Genomic DNA, 17,500 nt, shown 5'->3' with positions numbered 1-17,500 from the left:
TGGAGCACTTAGTCACGCCAGCATATGAGCATGGGCACCAAGCGTACACACACACACACACACACACACACACACACACACACACACACACACACACACACACACACACACACACACACACACACACACACACACACACACACACACACACACACACACACACACACTGTATAAATATTTTCTCCCCAACACACTACTCCCTCACTGGTGGCGCTTCAAACCAACCCCCTCCCCTGTAGTGTGTTGTCCCACTCCACATGTGCTACACTTGTGTATTAACCACTAACACTTGCTGACCTGGCAAAACCCTTCTCCCTCTCTTTGTCTCGCCCTTCTGATGTCAAACAGTGGACAGAGGTAAGTTCTCTCTCTCTGTGCATGTGTGTACATGTGTACGTGTACAGTATGTGTTGTGTATGTGTGTGTGCAGTACAGTGTATGTCTTCCAGTTCCATAGTGGTGTGTAAGGCTGTGCAAAATGTCCACTTTAAAAGGTCCGCTCCCCATTTCCTCCTTCCCCAGTTCTGAATTCTGTAAAATTCTGAATTCTGTTGAAGAACTCGGCTTAGAATTGGACTGAAATTCTAAGAGTCGATCTCAATTTGTTTCCAGAATTTTGCACATGCCCTGGTCTGTGATGATTGCATAGAGTAACTGTGATATATCAAAAGATGTTAAAGTACACTGTAAAACATTTCAAGCCAGTGAAACGTAAAAATACGTAGTTCCCCTGCTGACTTAAGTTTATGAGTAAACTTAACTCGAGACTTATCTCAATTCAAGGCTCTCTCAAGTTGAGTTAATTTACTTAAGGCAGCAGGGCAACTTTTTTTTTTTTTACATTTAACTGACTGCAATGTTTTACAGTGTAGAATCATAAATATAAGTAGGGTTTATTTTATAAGTATATTATTTTTATAAGTATTTATTATTATATAAGTATAAGTATAGTTATAATAGTATGTGCAGGCCTTTAAGCTCTGTGCATTCTCTTCTCCTATCCATATAGCTGCTACGCCATGGAAAAAAAAATCAGGTACACGTTATAACCTATAGCTCAGAGCTTACACTAAGCCACACACAATCTCTCTCTCTCTCTCTCTCTCTCTCTCTCTCTCTCTCTCTCTCTCTCTCTCTCTCTCTCTCTCTCTCATAGATACATACACACAGCTTACACAGTTGCTGAAATCATCACTTGTGATCAATGTGCTCATCAACGTAGCTGCTAGCCATGTGCCATTGGTTAAAGACGACCATTTATCCTGTGGCACCACACCTTGGTGTGTTTGGCGCATGCATGCATGTGTGATTGTTTTGTTAGATAGTGGAGATGCTGTATGTGTATGGATATCAAATGTATGTATATGAACGACAGTAATGTCAAACATTCATTCAATGACAAAAGAACATGACTTTGAATCCAAAATGTCCCTTTTAACATAATGGTAGTTTTGTTATTTTGGTTTCATTTATGTTTTGAAGGAAGAACACATCTGTTTGTCTTATTAGCAGTTCAGACTGCAGTAGGCATTAGGCAATATGTTTTTTTTTAACGGTATAGCATCATGTTCATTTGTTTTTCCTCCGCTGCTTGTCCAGAGTTCGAATCCTCCCAAGCCACAGAGAAGAAGAGGACAGTCTATCAGATGGCTTTGAGTAAGTGTGTGCCAGTGTCTGTGTCTATGACCCACAAAGCATCTTTTGCCTCTTTTCCACTGCCGATTTTCTGGTAGGACTACAGCTCGACACAGCACGACTCAGCTGACACTTTTTGCTTTACGATTGAGCTGTATCGTGCCTATTCGAAAAGCAAAAAATGGTGCCCGAGTCGTGCTTTGTCGAGCTGTAGGCCTATCAGAAAACCGGCAGTGGAAAAGAGGCATTTGAGTACCATGAAAAGCGCCATGAAAAACAGATGTATTATTATTATTATTAATAATAATATTATTATTATTATTATTATTATTATTATTATGAACTCTGCAGTTCTTGAATTCTGGATGAATTTCTGCCAAACTAAGCTGTAGATGGAGGGCGTAGGTTTACAGGTCCACCTTTTCTAGAGATATATGTTGCAGAGAAAAATATAACTTAATTGCAAAGCTTACTAATAAGAATGTTTTTTTTTTTGTAATATAAAGGATGGTCTCCAATTTCAGAAACAGTCGTTCATATTTAGTAATCACATTTACTTCACACAGTGGTCATAGCATAGCATCAGTCTATTGTTAGAACACTGTATATTTTGAATATGTTCTCCATACATCTGATCACACACTTCATCAACCTCACAAGTTGATGCCCCTAGAGTTTTAACTTCCCCTTCCCCTTCATTTTATCACTTCATGTACTCAAAGTTTTCTAAGCTCCTTTTATGTATCGTATATAGTCAATGCTGCCAGTGCTGCAACTGTACACTGTATGCAGATCTTGTTTTCCTTTATGTCTATTGAAATGCTATGTGCTACAGTTGATACAGTTAAGTAAACAGTATACTTTACACAGTATGTATACAGAGCACAGTATGTAAAGTAAATATTGATGTAGTCAACAGTGCTGTCTTTACAAACCATTTGCTAGTGATGTATCTAGGGTCTAATCTTGTCTTTAGTTGTAATCTTGTGTTTGCTAGTAATCGTGCGTTCAGCAAAATCATTCTGTGTATGTAGCAGTGCAGTAGGTTCTCCTGAGCTGGGTGCAGGGCTGGACTGGGGGAGAAAGAGGGCCCGAGCACTTTTGGCTTAAAGGGCCCCCTCATAATTTTGAACAACGTACTTGTAGATACTTCAGTGTGACTATCTATGACTTATGCTAGACCCAGCCACTATGGACCTTACACCTCTAATCCTGGTCCTAACCTACGTTGACCTTATGACTTTACACAGTATGTATACAGAGCACAGTATGTAAAGTAAATATTGATGTAGTCAACAGTGCTGTCTTTACAAACCATTTGCTAGTGATGTATCTAGGGTCTAATCTTGTCTTTAGTTGTAATCTTGTGTTTGCTAGTAATCGTGCGTTCAGCAAAATCATTCTGTGTATGTAGCAGTGCAGTAGGTTCTCCTGAGCTGGGTGCAGGGCTGGACTGGGGGAGAAAGAGGGCCCGAGCACTTTTGGCTTAAAGGGCCCCCTCATAATTAGAGATATAGGGCCCGGGCATTTTTGGCTTAAAGCTGCGCAGAGCTGACTAACCGGTGGGCCCCGCACACTCGTGGGCCCATATTTTCAGAAATGTAAAAAATGTATATACAAATATATATATATATATATTTACATTTCTGAAAATAGGGGCCCATGAGGGTGCAGGGCCCACCGGGAAATGCCCTGTATGCCAGATGGCCAGTCCAGCCCTGCTTCCTGGAGCTGGGCGTGCTCCACAAGGTCACTTTGACTCACTGTGCTTGTGTGTTTTGGCAGATAAACTGGACGAGATTTTGGCGGCAGCTCAACAGACAATCAGCACCAATGAGGGGGGGCCGGGGGTTCGGGCTCAGGGCTCCAAACGGGAACGCGGACGCAGCTTCTATGGCAATGAGGTGTGCATGATATTATTATGGTATTCAATATTGTATGTGTAGTAGTGTATGAATATCATTGTGTGGTGTGTGTGCGCGTGTTTGTGTGTGTGCATGCATATGTGCAAGAGTGTTTAAGTGTGAGCATGCGTGTGTGCTCACCTCTGTGTGTATGCGTGTATACGTGCGTGCAAGAGTGTTTATGTGTGAGTGTGCGCATGATCATGTCTGCGTGCACTCAGTGTGTGTGTGTGCGTGCGTGTATGCGCATAATGGATACAGTATGTGCATGGCTCTGTCTATGTGGATGTCTTACTCCTTTAAAGATACACTGTGCAGGAAATGGTCAAAAAAGGTACTGCAACTATGCTGCTCATTGAAACTGGGCTGTCTATTGCCAAATTTGATCTTTACATGAAAGTTTACTCAGTAATAAACAAATATTTCCTAGTATGATCCAAGTAGAGTCATTTTTGCAGCTAAAAATGGCTATTTTGGGAAATTCAAAATGGCGGACCATGGAGAAGATCCCCCTTTTCATGTATGAAAAGTGCAATTTTTCCAGTCATAATGAATACTTAGAATTTGATGGTGGTGGTAAGTATTCATGAAAAGGTAACATTAGTGAATGGGCAGCATGAATTCTGGAAATAAACAACTAAAAATCTCACACAGTGTCCCTTTAAAATACATAATGTGCCTGAGTGTGTGTTGATGCTTCCAGTGACTAACATGAACTGTGTTGCTCCCAATGATTCACTTGCCTTATTTGAATGCATATTATTCATGCACTTTTGGTATCGTTTGAATCAACTGCATGGGCAACTCCTCACCACAAGGGAGCAGCAATGCACATATTGGTAACATTTCAGCAGTCTGAATGACGAATACTTACTCTGAATAGTATTGATGTACTGCAGCACTTTATAATAAGGGGTGCATAAAAAGAATTATAATGATTTAGTAAACAATTAACTTATGATGAACAAAACATGCACAAATGTTTGTGAATGAGTGGGAAATGTTATGTCAATATTTTTATTCATCAACCATATAAAAAAATGTAAATGTATAAAGAATACTTTAAAGGTTAGTAACATTTTGAACAACGTACTTGTAGATACTTCAGTGTGACTATCTATGACTTATGCTAGACCCAGCCACTATGGACCTTACACCTCTAATCCTGGTCCTAACCTACGTTGACCTTATGACTCTACAATCTCTTCTTCCTCTGCCTTCCTGCTATTTCTGCCTCTCCTCTCTACCTCTCCTTTTAAATCCATCTCTAACAATGCTTTTTTCCCATTTGTTAAGCACTTTGAGTTGCATGCCTTGTATGATACTGTGCTATACAAATACGATTATTATTATTATTATTATTATTATTAGTATGCTTGCCATGCGGCAAGCATACTATTGTTATTGTACCGTTTATTCTTATTAGTATGCTTGCCATGCGGCAAGCATACTATTGTTATTGTACCGTTTATTCTTATTAGTATGCTTGCCATGCGGCAAGCATACTATTGTTATTGTACCGTTTATTAGTATGCTTGCCATGCGGCAAGCATACTATTGTTATTGTACCGTTTATTCTTATTATTAGTATGCTTGCCATGCGGCAAGCATACTATTGTTATTCCACCGTTTATTCTTCTTATTATTATTATTATTATATTTTTTTATTCTACCACCCATCATAATGGCAAGAAATCTTCGAAATAGAGAGTCCGTTCTAATGCCAAACTGTTCGGTTCGGTCCGAGGATGTGTGCTTGTACTCAGTTTTTGGATAACTCGAACACTGTAGCGCCACCAGCAGGTCAAAGTTGCAAGTACATGTCATACTGTAACTTTTGAACCGTAGGTCCAATTTTCAAAAACTTGGTATCCCTGGAATCCTTGGGCCAAGCCGAATCCAATGCACCCTGTGACGTCATTTTCCGCCTGGAAAGTTTTTCCACCATTTTGAATTTTGTAAAAAAAAATCAATAAAAATGACGCCCTGCCCACAATTTTAATCCCATCGTCAAAAATGTGTGAGGGCATCTTCGGACTGAGATACATCTACCCTAAAAGTCCTGGAACGATTGATTAAACCGGCTTCAAACTGCAGCCAATCAAAGTTGGCGGCGGAGACGCCAAACAGGAAGTGAGCTCATATCTCGGCAATGGCTACTTGTATCAGAACCCAATTTCATACACATAATCAACACTATCCCCAGAGGACACGTAACGATTTTCGTGCAAATGCGCCACTAGGGGGCGCTACAATATGCAAAATTGAGTTTTTGGCCATATTTGTCCATATTGACCTCAATTCATCAAACGCTTGGTATCGTTGGAATCCTTGGGTCAAGCCGAATCCAACGCACACTATGACGTCATATTTACAATCATGAATTTCCCGCCATTTTGACATATTCAAAAATCAATAAAAATGAAGTTCCGCCCACAATTTTTGTCTGTTCGACCTACAATTTGTATCAGACCACAATTGGACTATTATGCACCTATGCTGAAATTTACAGAGCAATAGCTGAAAGCATCGGCACACAGCAGCCAATCAAAATTGACAACAAAGACAAACGCACCGTCCAAACAGGAAGTTAGCTCATATCTCAGCAACGCCTTGACAGATCTTAACGAAATTTCTCACACATGATCTCCAGTACACCCAGAGGGTACATACCGAATTCAGTGCAATATGGTCGCTGGGGGGCGCTAATGTTAGTGAAAATGTGTTTTTGCCAATATGGTACAAACAGGAAGTTAGCTCATAGATGGTTAACTGTATGTTGTGTATGCATGAAGGGCAGCATATGCATGAAGGGCAGCATATGCATGAAGGGCAACGAAAGCATGAAAGGCAAGGCATGCATGAAGGGCAACGAATGCAAGGCGGGCAAGCATACTCCAGCATTTTCTGTGAGGAAATGCAATCTAGTTATTATTATTATTATATTTTTTTATTCTACCACCCATCATAATGGCAAGAAATCTTCGAAATAGAGAGTCCGTTCCGATGCCAAATTGTTCGGTTCGGTGCAACGATGTGTGCTTGTACTCAGTTTTTGGATAACTCGAACTCTCTAGCGCCACCAGCAGGTCAAAGTTGCAAGTACATTACATGCTGTAACTTTTGAACCGTTGGTCGGAATTTCAAAAACTTGGTATCCCTGGAATCCTTGGGCCAAGCCGAATCCAATGCACCCTATGACGTCATTTTCCGCCTGGAAAGTTTTTCCGCCATTTTGAATTTTGAAAAAATCAATAAAAATGATGCCACGCCCACAATTCTAGGCCCATCGTCACTAAATTTTTGTGAGGGCAACTTCGGACTGAGATACATCTACGCCGAAAAGTCCTGGAACGATTGATTAAACCGGCTCCAAACAGGAGCCAATCAAATTTTGCGGCGGAGACGCAAAACAGGAAGTGAGCTAATATCTCAGCAACGGCTACTTGTATCAGAACCCAATTTTATACACATAATCAGAACTATCACCAGAGGAAACCTAACGATTTTCTTGCAAATGCGCCACAAGGGGGCGCTACAATAAACAAAAATGTGTTTTTGCCCATATTAGCCTGTAATGACCTCCAATCATCAAATGCTTGTAATTGCTGGAATCCTTGGGTCAAGATGAATCCAAGACACCATATGATGTCATATTTACCATTATGGATTTCCCGCCATTTCGACATTTTCAAAAATCAATGAAAATTAAACTCCGCCCACAATTTTTGTCTGCTCGTCCTACAATTTTTATCAGACCACCATTGGACTATTCTGCACCTATGCTGAAATTTACAGAGCAATAGCTGAAAGCATCGGCGCACAGCAGCCAATCAAAATTGACAACAAAGACAAACGCACCGTCCAAACAGGAAGTTAGCTCATATCTCAGCAACGCCTTGACAGATCTTAACGAAATTTCTCACGCATGATCTCCAGTACACCCAGAGGGTACCTACCAAATTCAGTGCAATATGGTCACTGTGGGGCGCTAACGTTAGTGAAAATATACCAAACAGGAAGTTAGCTCATGTATAGATGGTTAACTGTATGCTGTGTATGCATGAAGGGCAGCATATGCATGAAGGGCAGCATATGCATGGAGGGCAATTCATGCATGAAAGGCAAGGCATGCATGAAGGGCAACGAATGCAAGACGGGCAAGCATACTCCAGCATTTTCTGTGAGGAAATGCAATCTAGTTCTTATTCTTCCTTCTTATTATTATTCTTATATTTTTTTATTCTACCACCCATCATAATGGCAAGAAATCTTCGAAATAGAGAGTCCGTTCCAGTGCCAAACTGTTCGGTTCGGTGCAACGATGTGTGCTTGTACTCAGTTTATGGATAACTCGAACTCTCTAGCGCCACCAGCAGGTCAAAGTTGCAAGTACATTACATGCTGTAACTTTTGAACCGTTGGTCAGAATTTCACAAACTTGGTATCTCTGGAATCCTTGGGCCAAGCCGAATCCAATGCACTCCATGACGTCATTTTCCGCCTGGAAAGTTTTTCCGCCATTTTGAATTTTGTAAAAATCAATAAAAATGATGCCACGCCCACAATTTTAGTCCCATCGTCACGAAATTTTCGTGAGGGCATCTTCGGACTGAGATACATCTACCCCGAAAGTCCTGGAACGATTGATTAAACCGGCTCCAAACAGGAGGCAATCAAATTTGGCGGCGAAGTCGCCAAACAGGAAGTGAGCTAATATCTCAGCAACGGATATTTGTATCAGAACCCAATTTTATACACATAATCAAAACTATCACCACAGGACACGTAACAATTTTCGTGCAAATGCACCACTAGGGGGCGCTACAATAAGCAAAAATGTGGTTTTGTCCATATTGGTCCGTATTGACCTCAATTCATCAAACGCTTGGTATTGCTGCAATCCTTGTGTCAAGCCGAATCCAACGCATACTATGATGTCATATTTACAATCATGGATTTCCCGCCATTTTCACATATTCAAAAATCAATAAAAATGAAGCTCCGCCCACAATTTTTGTCTGCTCGTCCTACAATTTGCATCAGACCACCATTGGACTATCCTGAACCTTTGCTGAAATTTACAGAGCAATAGCTGAAAGCATCGGCGCACAGCAGCCAATCAAATTTGACAACAAAGACAAACGCACCATCCAAACAGGAAGTTAGCTCATATCTCAGCAACGCCTTGACAGATCTTAACGAAATTTCTCACACATGATCTCCAGTACACCCAGAGGGTACATACAAAATTCAGTGCAATACGGTCACTAGGGGGCGCTAACGCTAGTGAAAATGTGCTTTTGCCAATATGATACATACCAAACAGGAAGTTAGCTGATGTATAGATGGTTAACTGTATGCTGTGTATGCATGAAGGGCAGCATATGCATGAAGGGCAGCATATGCATGGAGGGCAATTCATGCATGAAAGGCAAGGCATGCATGAAGGGCAGCGAATGCAAGACGGGCAAGCATACTCCAGCATTTTCTGCGAGGAAATGCAATCTAGTTCTTATTATATTTTTTTATTCTACCACCCATCATAATGGCAAGAAATCTTCGAGATAGAGAGTCCGTTCCGATGCCAAATTGTTCGGTTCGGTCCGAGGATGTGTGCTTGTACTCAGTTTATGGATAACTCGAACTCTCTAGCGCCACCAACAGGAAAACGGTAACTTTTGAACCGTAGGTCCAATTTTCAAAAACTTGGCATCCCTGGAATCCTTGGACCAAGACGAATCCAACGCACCCTATGACGTCATTTTCCGCCTGGAAAGTTTTCCCGCCATTTTGAATTTTGTAAATAATAATAAAAATGGCGCCCTGCCCACAATTTTTGGCGGACCATCCCGAAACTTTACACACGGCATCTTCAGACTGAGATACACCTACCCTGATAGTTTCGGACCGATTGATTGAACCGTCTTTGAACAGGAGCCAATCGAATTTGGCGGCGAAGACGCCAAACAGGAAGTGAGCTCATATCTCGGCAACGCCTAATCGTATCACAACGAAAATGTATAAACAATATCTTCACTATAGCCAGAGACTACTTACCGATTTTCATGCAAATTGGACACTGGGGGGCACCACAATTAGCAAAAATGCCTTTTAGATCAAATTGGAGTCGCCAAACAGGAAGTTAGCTCATATCTCAGCAACGGCTACTTGTATCAGAACACAATTTTATACACGTAATCAGCACTGTCTCCAGAGGTAACTTAACAATTTTTGTGCAAAGCCGCCACTAGGGGGCACTACAATAAGCAAAAATGTGTTTCTGCCCATATAGGCCCGTATTGACCTCAGATCATCAAAAGCTTGATATTGCTGGAATCCTTGGGTCAAGCCGAATCCAACGCATACTATGATGTCATATTTACCATCATGAATTTCCCGTTATTTTGACATATTCAAAAATCAATAAATGTAATGCTCCGCCCACAATGTTTGTCTGCTCGTTCTAAACTTTTTATCAGACCACCATTGGACTATTCTGCACCTATGCTGAAATTTACAGAGCAATAGCTGAAAGCATAGGCGCACAGCAGCCAATCAAAATTGACAACAAAGACAAACAGGAAGTTAGCTCATATCTCAGCCACGCCTTGACGGATCTTAACAAAATTTCTTACACCTGATCTCCAGTACACCCAGAGAGTACCTACCAACTTTGGTGCAAACCGGCCACTGGGGGGCGCTACAGTTGGTGAAAAGGTGTTTTGGTCAATATAGCAGCCGCCAAACAGGAAGTGATCTCATATCTAGATGGTTAACTGTATGCTGTGTATAAATGAAGAGCAGCATATGCTTGAAGGGCAACGCATGCATGAAGGGCAAGGCATGCATGAAGGGCAACGAATGCAAGATGGGCAAGCATACTCCAGCATTTTCTGTGAGGAAATGCAATCTAGTTATTATTATTATTATCAAAAAATATTATTAGATATTTTACAAAGCATTAATAACACTTTGTAGATAATTTAACATTTAAAAATATTTTCTTTATCATCATTATTTAGCTATTTGCTATATGTCTTTATAATGCCTTTTATGCCTCCATTATTATTAAGTGTTACCTACTGATGTACTGCACTTGTCGGCAGGGGCGTAGCAGCAAATTGTGGGCCCTATGTACAATCAACTCCAATGGACAACTTTCGTCTGTCTGCAGTATTACCGGGCGAATAGACCAGCAGTGACGAGATTCAAGCGACAGAGAATCACTTCTGTGCAGCAAGAGCGATACGTGCGATTGAAGCGACTAGACTAGAGTATGTCCGTTAAAAGCAGAATGCAAGCATTCCAACATTCATTGGCTGTGGCGGCTGTCGCCGCACCGTACAAACTGTCGCTCTCTTCGCGTGAATCGCCCGAATTGCTTTTGTCGCGCGACCCAATACATTGTCAATTACTTCCGTCGCTCGCCTCGCTCAGGTGGCAGCCGATGTATTCGTGCGGTTACTGTATTCCATTTTATGATCTTCTTTCCTCTCTGTCTGCTAGGTCAGTGTTTCCCAACCTTTTTTTAGGCGAGGCACCCATTCAATTACTGAACATTTTCAAGGCACCCTTAAGCAACAGGCTGTAACATGGCATCGCATCTGATACCACAAAAGCTTGGAAAAGTAACACATTTGGAGATGTCACACAACCTACGTTCGAAGATGCAGCTTACTGGGGTGACCTAAATTTACTTTATTGTGCGTAAATGGCAGATGAAAGATTCCACTGACTAGCATTAACTTATCAATTTAGACAAATATGTATTATATTACATAATTTATTTATCAGCCACGTTCCGCGGCACACCTGTTGAGAAACACTGTGCTAGGTCTCCATCACTGTATTCCCGTCCTGTTTTTTTATTCTCTCTCTCTTGCTCTCCTCCGCAGCCCAATTACGACCAGTCGGGGATGGGGATGATGTCGTCTGGGGCGGGGCTCGGTTATGACCGGGGCCAGTTCGCCTCCGGCCACGGCCCTCCGCACGGTATGCTGCGACAGAAGTCCATCGGTGAGACTGTCCGACCTCCAATTTTGTCTGTCTGCCTGTCTGTTCGTAACCTCAACCCCACCAGCACCACCACCACCGCCACCCACACCCTGTCCTTCCCTCTGCTCAGCTCTGCCACCCTTAACCCCTTTTCTGTCACTCTGCGCAGTCTCCAGTACAGTAGTCCCCTAGACCTCTATCTCTGCGGTAGCCTCTTACTGCAGACGGGCCTATTCACTCTTTACTGAAAACACTCAACTACATTTTAACAATATTGCTATGACTATGCAAACACTCTTAAGTAACCGGTTAAGACTTGGTCATTAGCATTTTGGTGATAATTAGGTCATAACAGAGGATCTGCAGTAAGGGGTTAACCTGGGACCACCAATACCTCTTGTCTTGCGGTGTGGCACAGCATTTGGCAACCAACGAGCGCAGAGCTGTGATAGATAGCCTGTGATAGACTAGCCACTTCAGCCTTGAAGATTTGAGATAGACGGGGCATAACTTGTCCTACCTCTAGCCATATATACCAACACAGGTGCTTTAGAGTTAAAAGGTAACCTCTGCCAATTTTGACATGCAGTTGTAATGCTCACACTACCCTGGTCTTGTCAGTACCTTAGATTTTTTTTTTTCTTCAGCCTTTTCCGAGATCCTGGTCATTGTAATGGGGGCAGGTGTATGTTTACATTTAAAAAAAACGTCTTGATTTATTCCCAATAACATTCAAAAGGTTATGCAACATCAGCAGACCACTAACAAACAGCGACACCTTTTGGGATAATATTTGGAATAGGCCTATGTTAAGAAAGTTTTGAATGTAAACAAAATCTGACCCCATTAGAATAGCTCAGAATAGCTCAGCTCAAATGCAGCATCACTGGGTACTGACAAGTCAAGGTTAGCGTGAGCAATACAACAGCATATTGAAATTGGCAGAAGTTATCCTTTAACAATATTGCTATGACTATGCAAAGAGTCTTAAGTAAACGGTCATTAGCATTAGATAGACTAGCCACATCAGCCTTGAAGAGTTGAGATAGACGCAACGCTGGACTGGGGGAGAAATAGGGCCCGGGAACTTTTGTATTAAAGGGTCCCCTCATGATTTCCAGCGCAGAACTGACTCACCAGTTGGCCCCACACCCTCGTGGGCCCCTTTTTTCAGAATTTCATATATATATATATTTTTTTACATTTCTGAAAATGGTGGCCCACGAGGGTGCAGGGCCCACTGGGAAATGGCCGCTATGCCAGATGGCCAGTCCAGCCCTGGATAGACGGGCTGGCTCTGTGTGGGCATAATTTGTCCTTATTTGTGTTATACCAACACAGATACTTTAGAGTTAAGCAGACTGTGAGATTTTGCTCATTTCACTAGTGTGTCTAGTTTTGGCAAAGTGAAATCTGCATTGAATATGCCGTATGAGTTTTTGTGCACATGCGCACGTTAATGACTGTGCCATCCGGTTTGTGCTGTGGTCCATTTGTTTCATGTACTCAGCCCATAAGCATCTAAATACTAGCCCCCATATAATATACCTATCCTCATATAAACCTATATCTACCCCCATATAAACATATACCCACCCTCATATAAACATAATAACTACCCTCATATAAGTGCATATGCGTATGCCTCCGTATCTAATCTGCATAGTAGAGCACCATTTCATTTGCCACTCATTCTCGGTCATATACAGTAAGTATGAAAGGCTTTGCTTTTGAAGTATTAAAAAGGCTTTTCACAAGTACTGCGTCTGGCATTTTAATGGAAGTTCCTCAGTATTGACAAAGACAAAGATACTTGTGAGTGATCATTCACATGACAGCACTGAACGTGACCAGGCAGACAGACTACCTTCTCGATGGACACTCTCACTTGTACCCTGATGGCGTGTGTTTTTATGTCAATCATTTCAAAACCACCTCAAACCACCCGCATGACATCCAAGCTGGTGCCTTTCGACCGCACCTGTTCATGGGCTCATTCTCTCTCTCTCCGCCCCCGCCCCTGCTCTCTCTCTCTCTCTCTTTCTCTCTCTCTCTATCTATCTCTCTGTCTGTCATTCATCGACAACCTTTTTTGACCTGCTGGCCAAAGTCTGGCCTTGATGTCACCCTAGACAGGCCACATCCTAGTGATGCAACACCTTCTGCGTTGCTTCTAATCAGGCCAAGAGCAATGGAAATATAATTTCTGGTCTCCCGAAAAAAAACGGGAACCCCACTTACTTTTTTGTCATACACCAGTCAACCAGTAGCAAACCCGGGTCAACCATGCCGTTTGGGAAATGTTAACTGTTATGCTCTTGGTCAGACCAAGTCTCAAAGAGATTTGAAAGTCGATGATAATCAGGCTAACGTCATCCCTCTTCATCCATATCCAACTATGTCCCTCCTCTGGGGAATCCATATTTGTTAAATTCTTCGATGTGTCATTTCTCGACACAAGCGGCCGGTCTCCCCTCTCTTATCCTACCTTTCTCTTTCACTTTCTCTCTCTCTTTCTCCCTGACTTTTTCCTCATTGTCCCTGCATTTTCTCCTCTTTTTTGTATTTTTTTCACTATTGTGCCATCTCTCACTGATTCCCCCACTCCGATGACTTGAATATTTTTACTGCTGCAAACGTCTCCCCCTTTCCTCTGACCTTCCTTTTTTAAATTAAAGTCCCTATTTTGATTACGTCACTTCATGCTCCTTGCTTCTCTTCTGCTCTGTCTTGCTCTCCTCTCTGCTCTGCTCTGCTCATTCTTGTATCTGCGACCTCTGCTTTGTATTTTATTCCTCCTTCTCTTCATCATCCTCCTCTCCCATCTCTTCCCCCTTTCATTTTAGGGGTGCCCGAGGAGGAGAAGTCATATCTCCACCCTCCGGCCATGAAGTTCGCCCGCAGCCTGTCCGTCCCCGGCTCAGACGACATCCCCCCGCCCCCGACCACGGCCATGCCCGACCCCCCCTTCTCCTCGGCGCCCCCCGGGCTAGGCTGGAGGGGCAAGACCTCCCAGCAGGCCTCATCGGCCGTGTCCGTATCCCAGTCCACCGCCACCTCCGCCCACTACCAGCTCTACCAGCAGTCGGTGCCCTTCGGCCACGGCTCCAGGGAGAGGGGTGGTGGAGGTGGAGGTGGAGGTGGTGGCCCGCAGCCCGACCACCCAGCCGCCTACGCACACCACCAGGCCCCCACCCGGACCGCCTCCCGCAAGGTGCTCGGCTACCCGGGGGAGGTGTCCGGGATGCCGCCGGGGGCCGGGGGGGGCATGGGCGCCGGCATGGGCCCTGGCGGTGGTGCGTCGGCCGCTGCCAAAGCGGCAGGCCTGAGGAGAGGCTACAGCAACGCCGTTCCACCCACGAGCATCGCCACCGTCATGCCCCAGCAGCAGCAGCAGCAGATGCAGAGCGTCCAGAGCCAGACTGCGCGGGTGGCGGGTGGGGAGCAGAGAGGGGGTGCTATGGCCGGGGTAGGAGGGGCAGGAGGTGGGGGCGTGAGGGCAGGTGGAGGTGGAGGTGGTGGCGGAGGCGGAGGTGGAGGAGATGGCGGTGTGCTAAAGGGCGGTGCCCGGCGGGGACGGGGCCCTCTGGTCAAGCAGTCCAAGGTGGAGGACATGCGCGCCGGACAGCTCGCTGCTCTGGCGGCCAAAGGTGGGGGCTCGGTGGAGAAGACCACCATCTCGATCCCCACCATCATAGTCAAGGCGCCCTCCACCAGCAGCAGCGGCCGCAGCAGCCAGGGCAGCAGCGTGGAGGCCGAGCCGCCCCCGCCCTCCGCCGTGGACGCAGACGGCACCCAGCCCCCGTCCGGCCCGCCGCCGCCAGCCCCCGTCACTCCGCCCGCGCCCCCCTCCATGCCCGCGCCCCCGCCCCCGTCCATGCCCCCGGCCCTGCCGCCCTCCCTGCCCTCCATCCGGGCCCACGACAGCCTGGACTTCACCAGCCAGTTCGGAGCGGCCATCGTCGGCGCCGCGCGCCGGGATCGCGAGCGCTTCCACGAGGCACGCAGGAAAAGCGCGTCCTTCTTCCTCTCGGCCGAGGAGGACCTCGCCGGACCAGCCGCCCCCGGAGGAGGAATGGGAGGAGGCATGGGAGTAGGAGGAGGAAGGGGCGGCCAGCAGCAGCAGCAGCTGGACCAGCCCGGCCCTCGGCTGCGGCCCTCCAAGTCCATCGATGAGGGCATGTTCTCGGGCGACACCTTCATCCAGCACGCCCGCAGCATGCCGCCGGCCTTCGGGCTGCCCGAGTACTCCACATCGGCGCTGCCCACACAGCTGGGAGACTACCAGCCCAAGTCGGTGCCGGCAGACTTCTACGGCGCCGCCAACCTTCGGACACAGCAGCAACTCCAACAGCTCCAACAACAACAGCAACAGCAACAACAACAGCAACAACAAGCAGCACAGCACACCACCACCTTCATCCACCCGCTGACGGGCAAGGTCCTGGACCCGTCGTCCCCTCTGGGCCTGGCGCTGGCGGCCCGGGAGCGCGCCCTGAAGGACGACACGCGCATGCTGCGGCGCGAACGCACCACCGGCGGCATGGTGGACTCGGGCCACCTCTTCTCGCGCCAGCTGTCCAACGTCGGGGCGGCCTACTCCTCCATGGTGGCCGCGGGCACCGCCCCGCACCCGGTGCCCTCGTCGTCGGTGCCCTCGCACTCCCTGGGCACCTCCTCGTACCTGGTGACCTCGTCCTCGCTGGCGGCCACCACCACCTCCACGCGCCCGCCCTCGCCCCGGATCCTGCGCTGGGGCGAGGACGGGGCAGGGGGAGCGGAGAGGGAGAGGGAGACCGCTGGAGGTGGAGGTGGAGGAGGAGGAGGGAGTACGGCTCCTCGGGAAGGGCTCAGGGTTCGCTTCTCGGAAGACAAGACGGTGCACACCACCACGCATCACTACCAGGCGCAGGCGCAGCAGCCGCCGCAGCAGCCGTACCAGCCCAGTTACCGGGAGCAGAGGCAGAGGGAGCGGTCCCGCGAGAGGGACATGGAGAGGGCGCAGCGCGCGCAGACGCCACCGTCCCAGCTGCAGCAGCAACAGCAACAACAACAACAACAACTACAACAACAACAACTACAACAAATGCAACAACAACAGCTGGCCTCCCAGCAGCCCCGGAGGCCCTCCTTCCTGCGCATGGAGAGCGAGGCCGGCTCCTACATCTTGTCCCTCACCCCTCCCTCCCCGCCAGCAACCGCGGGCCAGGCAGGCGGAGGCGGAGCGGGAGCGGGAGGGGGAGCTGGCGGAGGGGGCCAACAGGGTACCGCCGCTGCTGCTGGTGGTGGAGGGTCCACGGCGCTCATGGTCCTGCCGCCGCCGGCGCCGTCCGTGGACGCAGACGACGAGTTTGTGTTCGCCGACCCGCTGCCGCCGCCGCTGGAGTTTGCCAACAGCTTCGACCGGGGCGGCACCGGCGGCGCGGCGAGCGGCATGAGCGCCTACGCTAGTCTCGTGGCCAATAGTATGGTGTCTAGGCAGCAGCAGCAACAGCAGCAGCAGCTTCAGCACCATCATTCAATTCAACAGCAGCAGCTGCAGCATCAGCAGCAGCAGCAACACTCGCAGCAACAGCAGCAGCAGCAGTACAGTGTCCCCCTGGCCCCTCCGCCCCCTCCCCCGCCCCCTCCTCCGCCGCCCCCGTCCCTGACCACCCACCCCCACCACACCCCGCTCCCGTCCCCCCAGGCCGGAGACTCCACCACCTCCAGCCTGACGTCCTACGACAGCGAGGTGGCCAACCTGACCCAGTCGGCCCCGTCGCCCAACTCCCCGCACTCGCCGTCCCACCACCACCACCACCACCACCAAGGCCACCCTTCGGCCGGGCTGCAGCCGTCTGGCCTGCCCCCGCCCCCTAGCGTCTCCCCGCCGCCCCCACCCACCTCGTCTGCCGGCTACCACCAACAGCAGCACCACCAACAGCACCACCGGTCCTACACCACGACGCAGCAGCCACAGC

At 47.1% G+C, this 17,500-nt stretch overlaps 1 protein-coding gene across 1 annotated transcript in view; it reads left to right on the top strand.

Annotated features, from left to right (window-relative positions):
• shank1 (SH3 and multiple ankyrin repeat domains 1) overlaps positions 1–17,500 on the top strand; it is a 132,661-nt gene that overhangs the window by 106,800 nt on the left and 8,361 nt on the right. Inside the window, exons 19-27 of the mRNA XM_063189331.1 lie at positions 349–357; positions 1,010–1,036; positions 1,600–1,656; positions 3,421–3,539; positions 11,438–11,558; positions 14,384–14,974; positions 15,077–16,545; positions 16,639–17,024; positions 17,130–17,500. The exon at positions 17,130–17,500 is cut by the window's right edge and continues 1,159 nt beyond it. Coding sequence (XP_063045401.1) covers positions 349–357; positions 1,010–1,036; positions 1,600–1,656; positions 3,421–3,539; positions 11,438–11,558; positions 14,384–14,974; positions 15,077–16,545; positions 16,639–17,024; positions 17,130–17,500 — 3,150 coding nt within the window. The remainder of the gene's footprint in view (positions 1–348; positions 358–1,009; positions 1,037–1,599; positions 1,657–3,420; positions 3,540–11,437; positions 11,559–14,383; positions 14,975–15,076; positions 16,546–16,638; positions 17,025–17,129) is intronic.

This window comes from Engraulis encrasicolus, chromosome 2 (assembly GCF_034702125.1).
Source record: "Engraulis encrasicolus isolate BLACKSEA-1 chromosome 2, IST_EnEncr_1.0, whole genome shotgun sequence".
In the NCBI taxonomy this organism is placed as follows: Eukaryota; Metazoa; Chordata; class Actinopteri; order Clupeiformes; family Engraulidae; genus Engraulis; species Engraulis encrasicolus.
The sequence above is the reverse complement of the archived record's forward strand: the minus strand, read 5'-3'. Positions and strand labels throughout refer to the sequence as shown.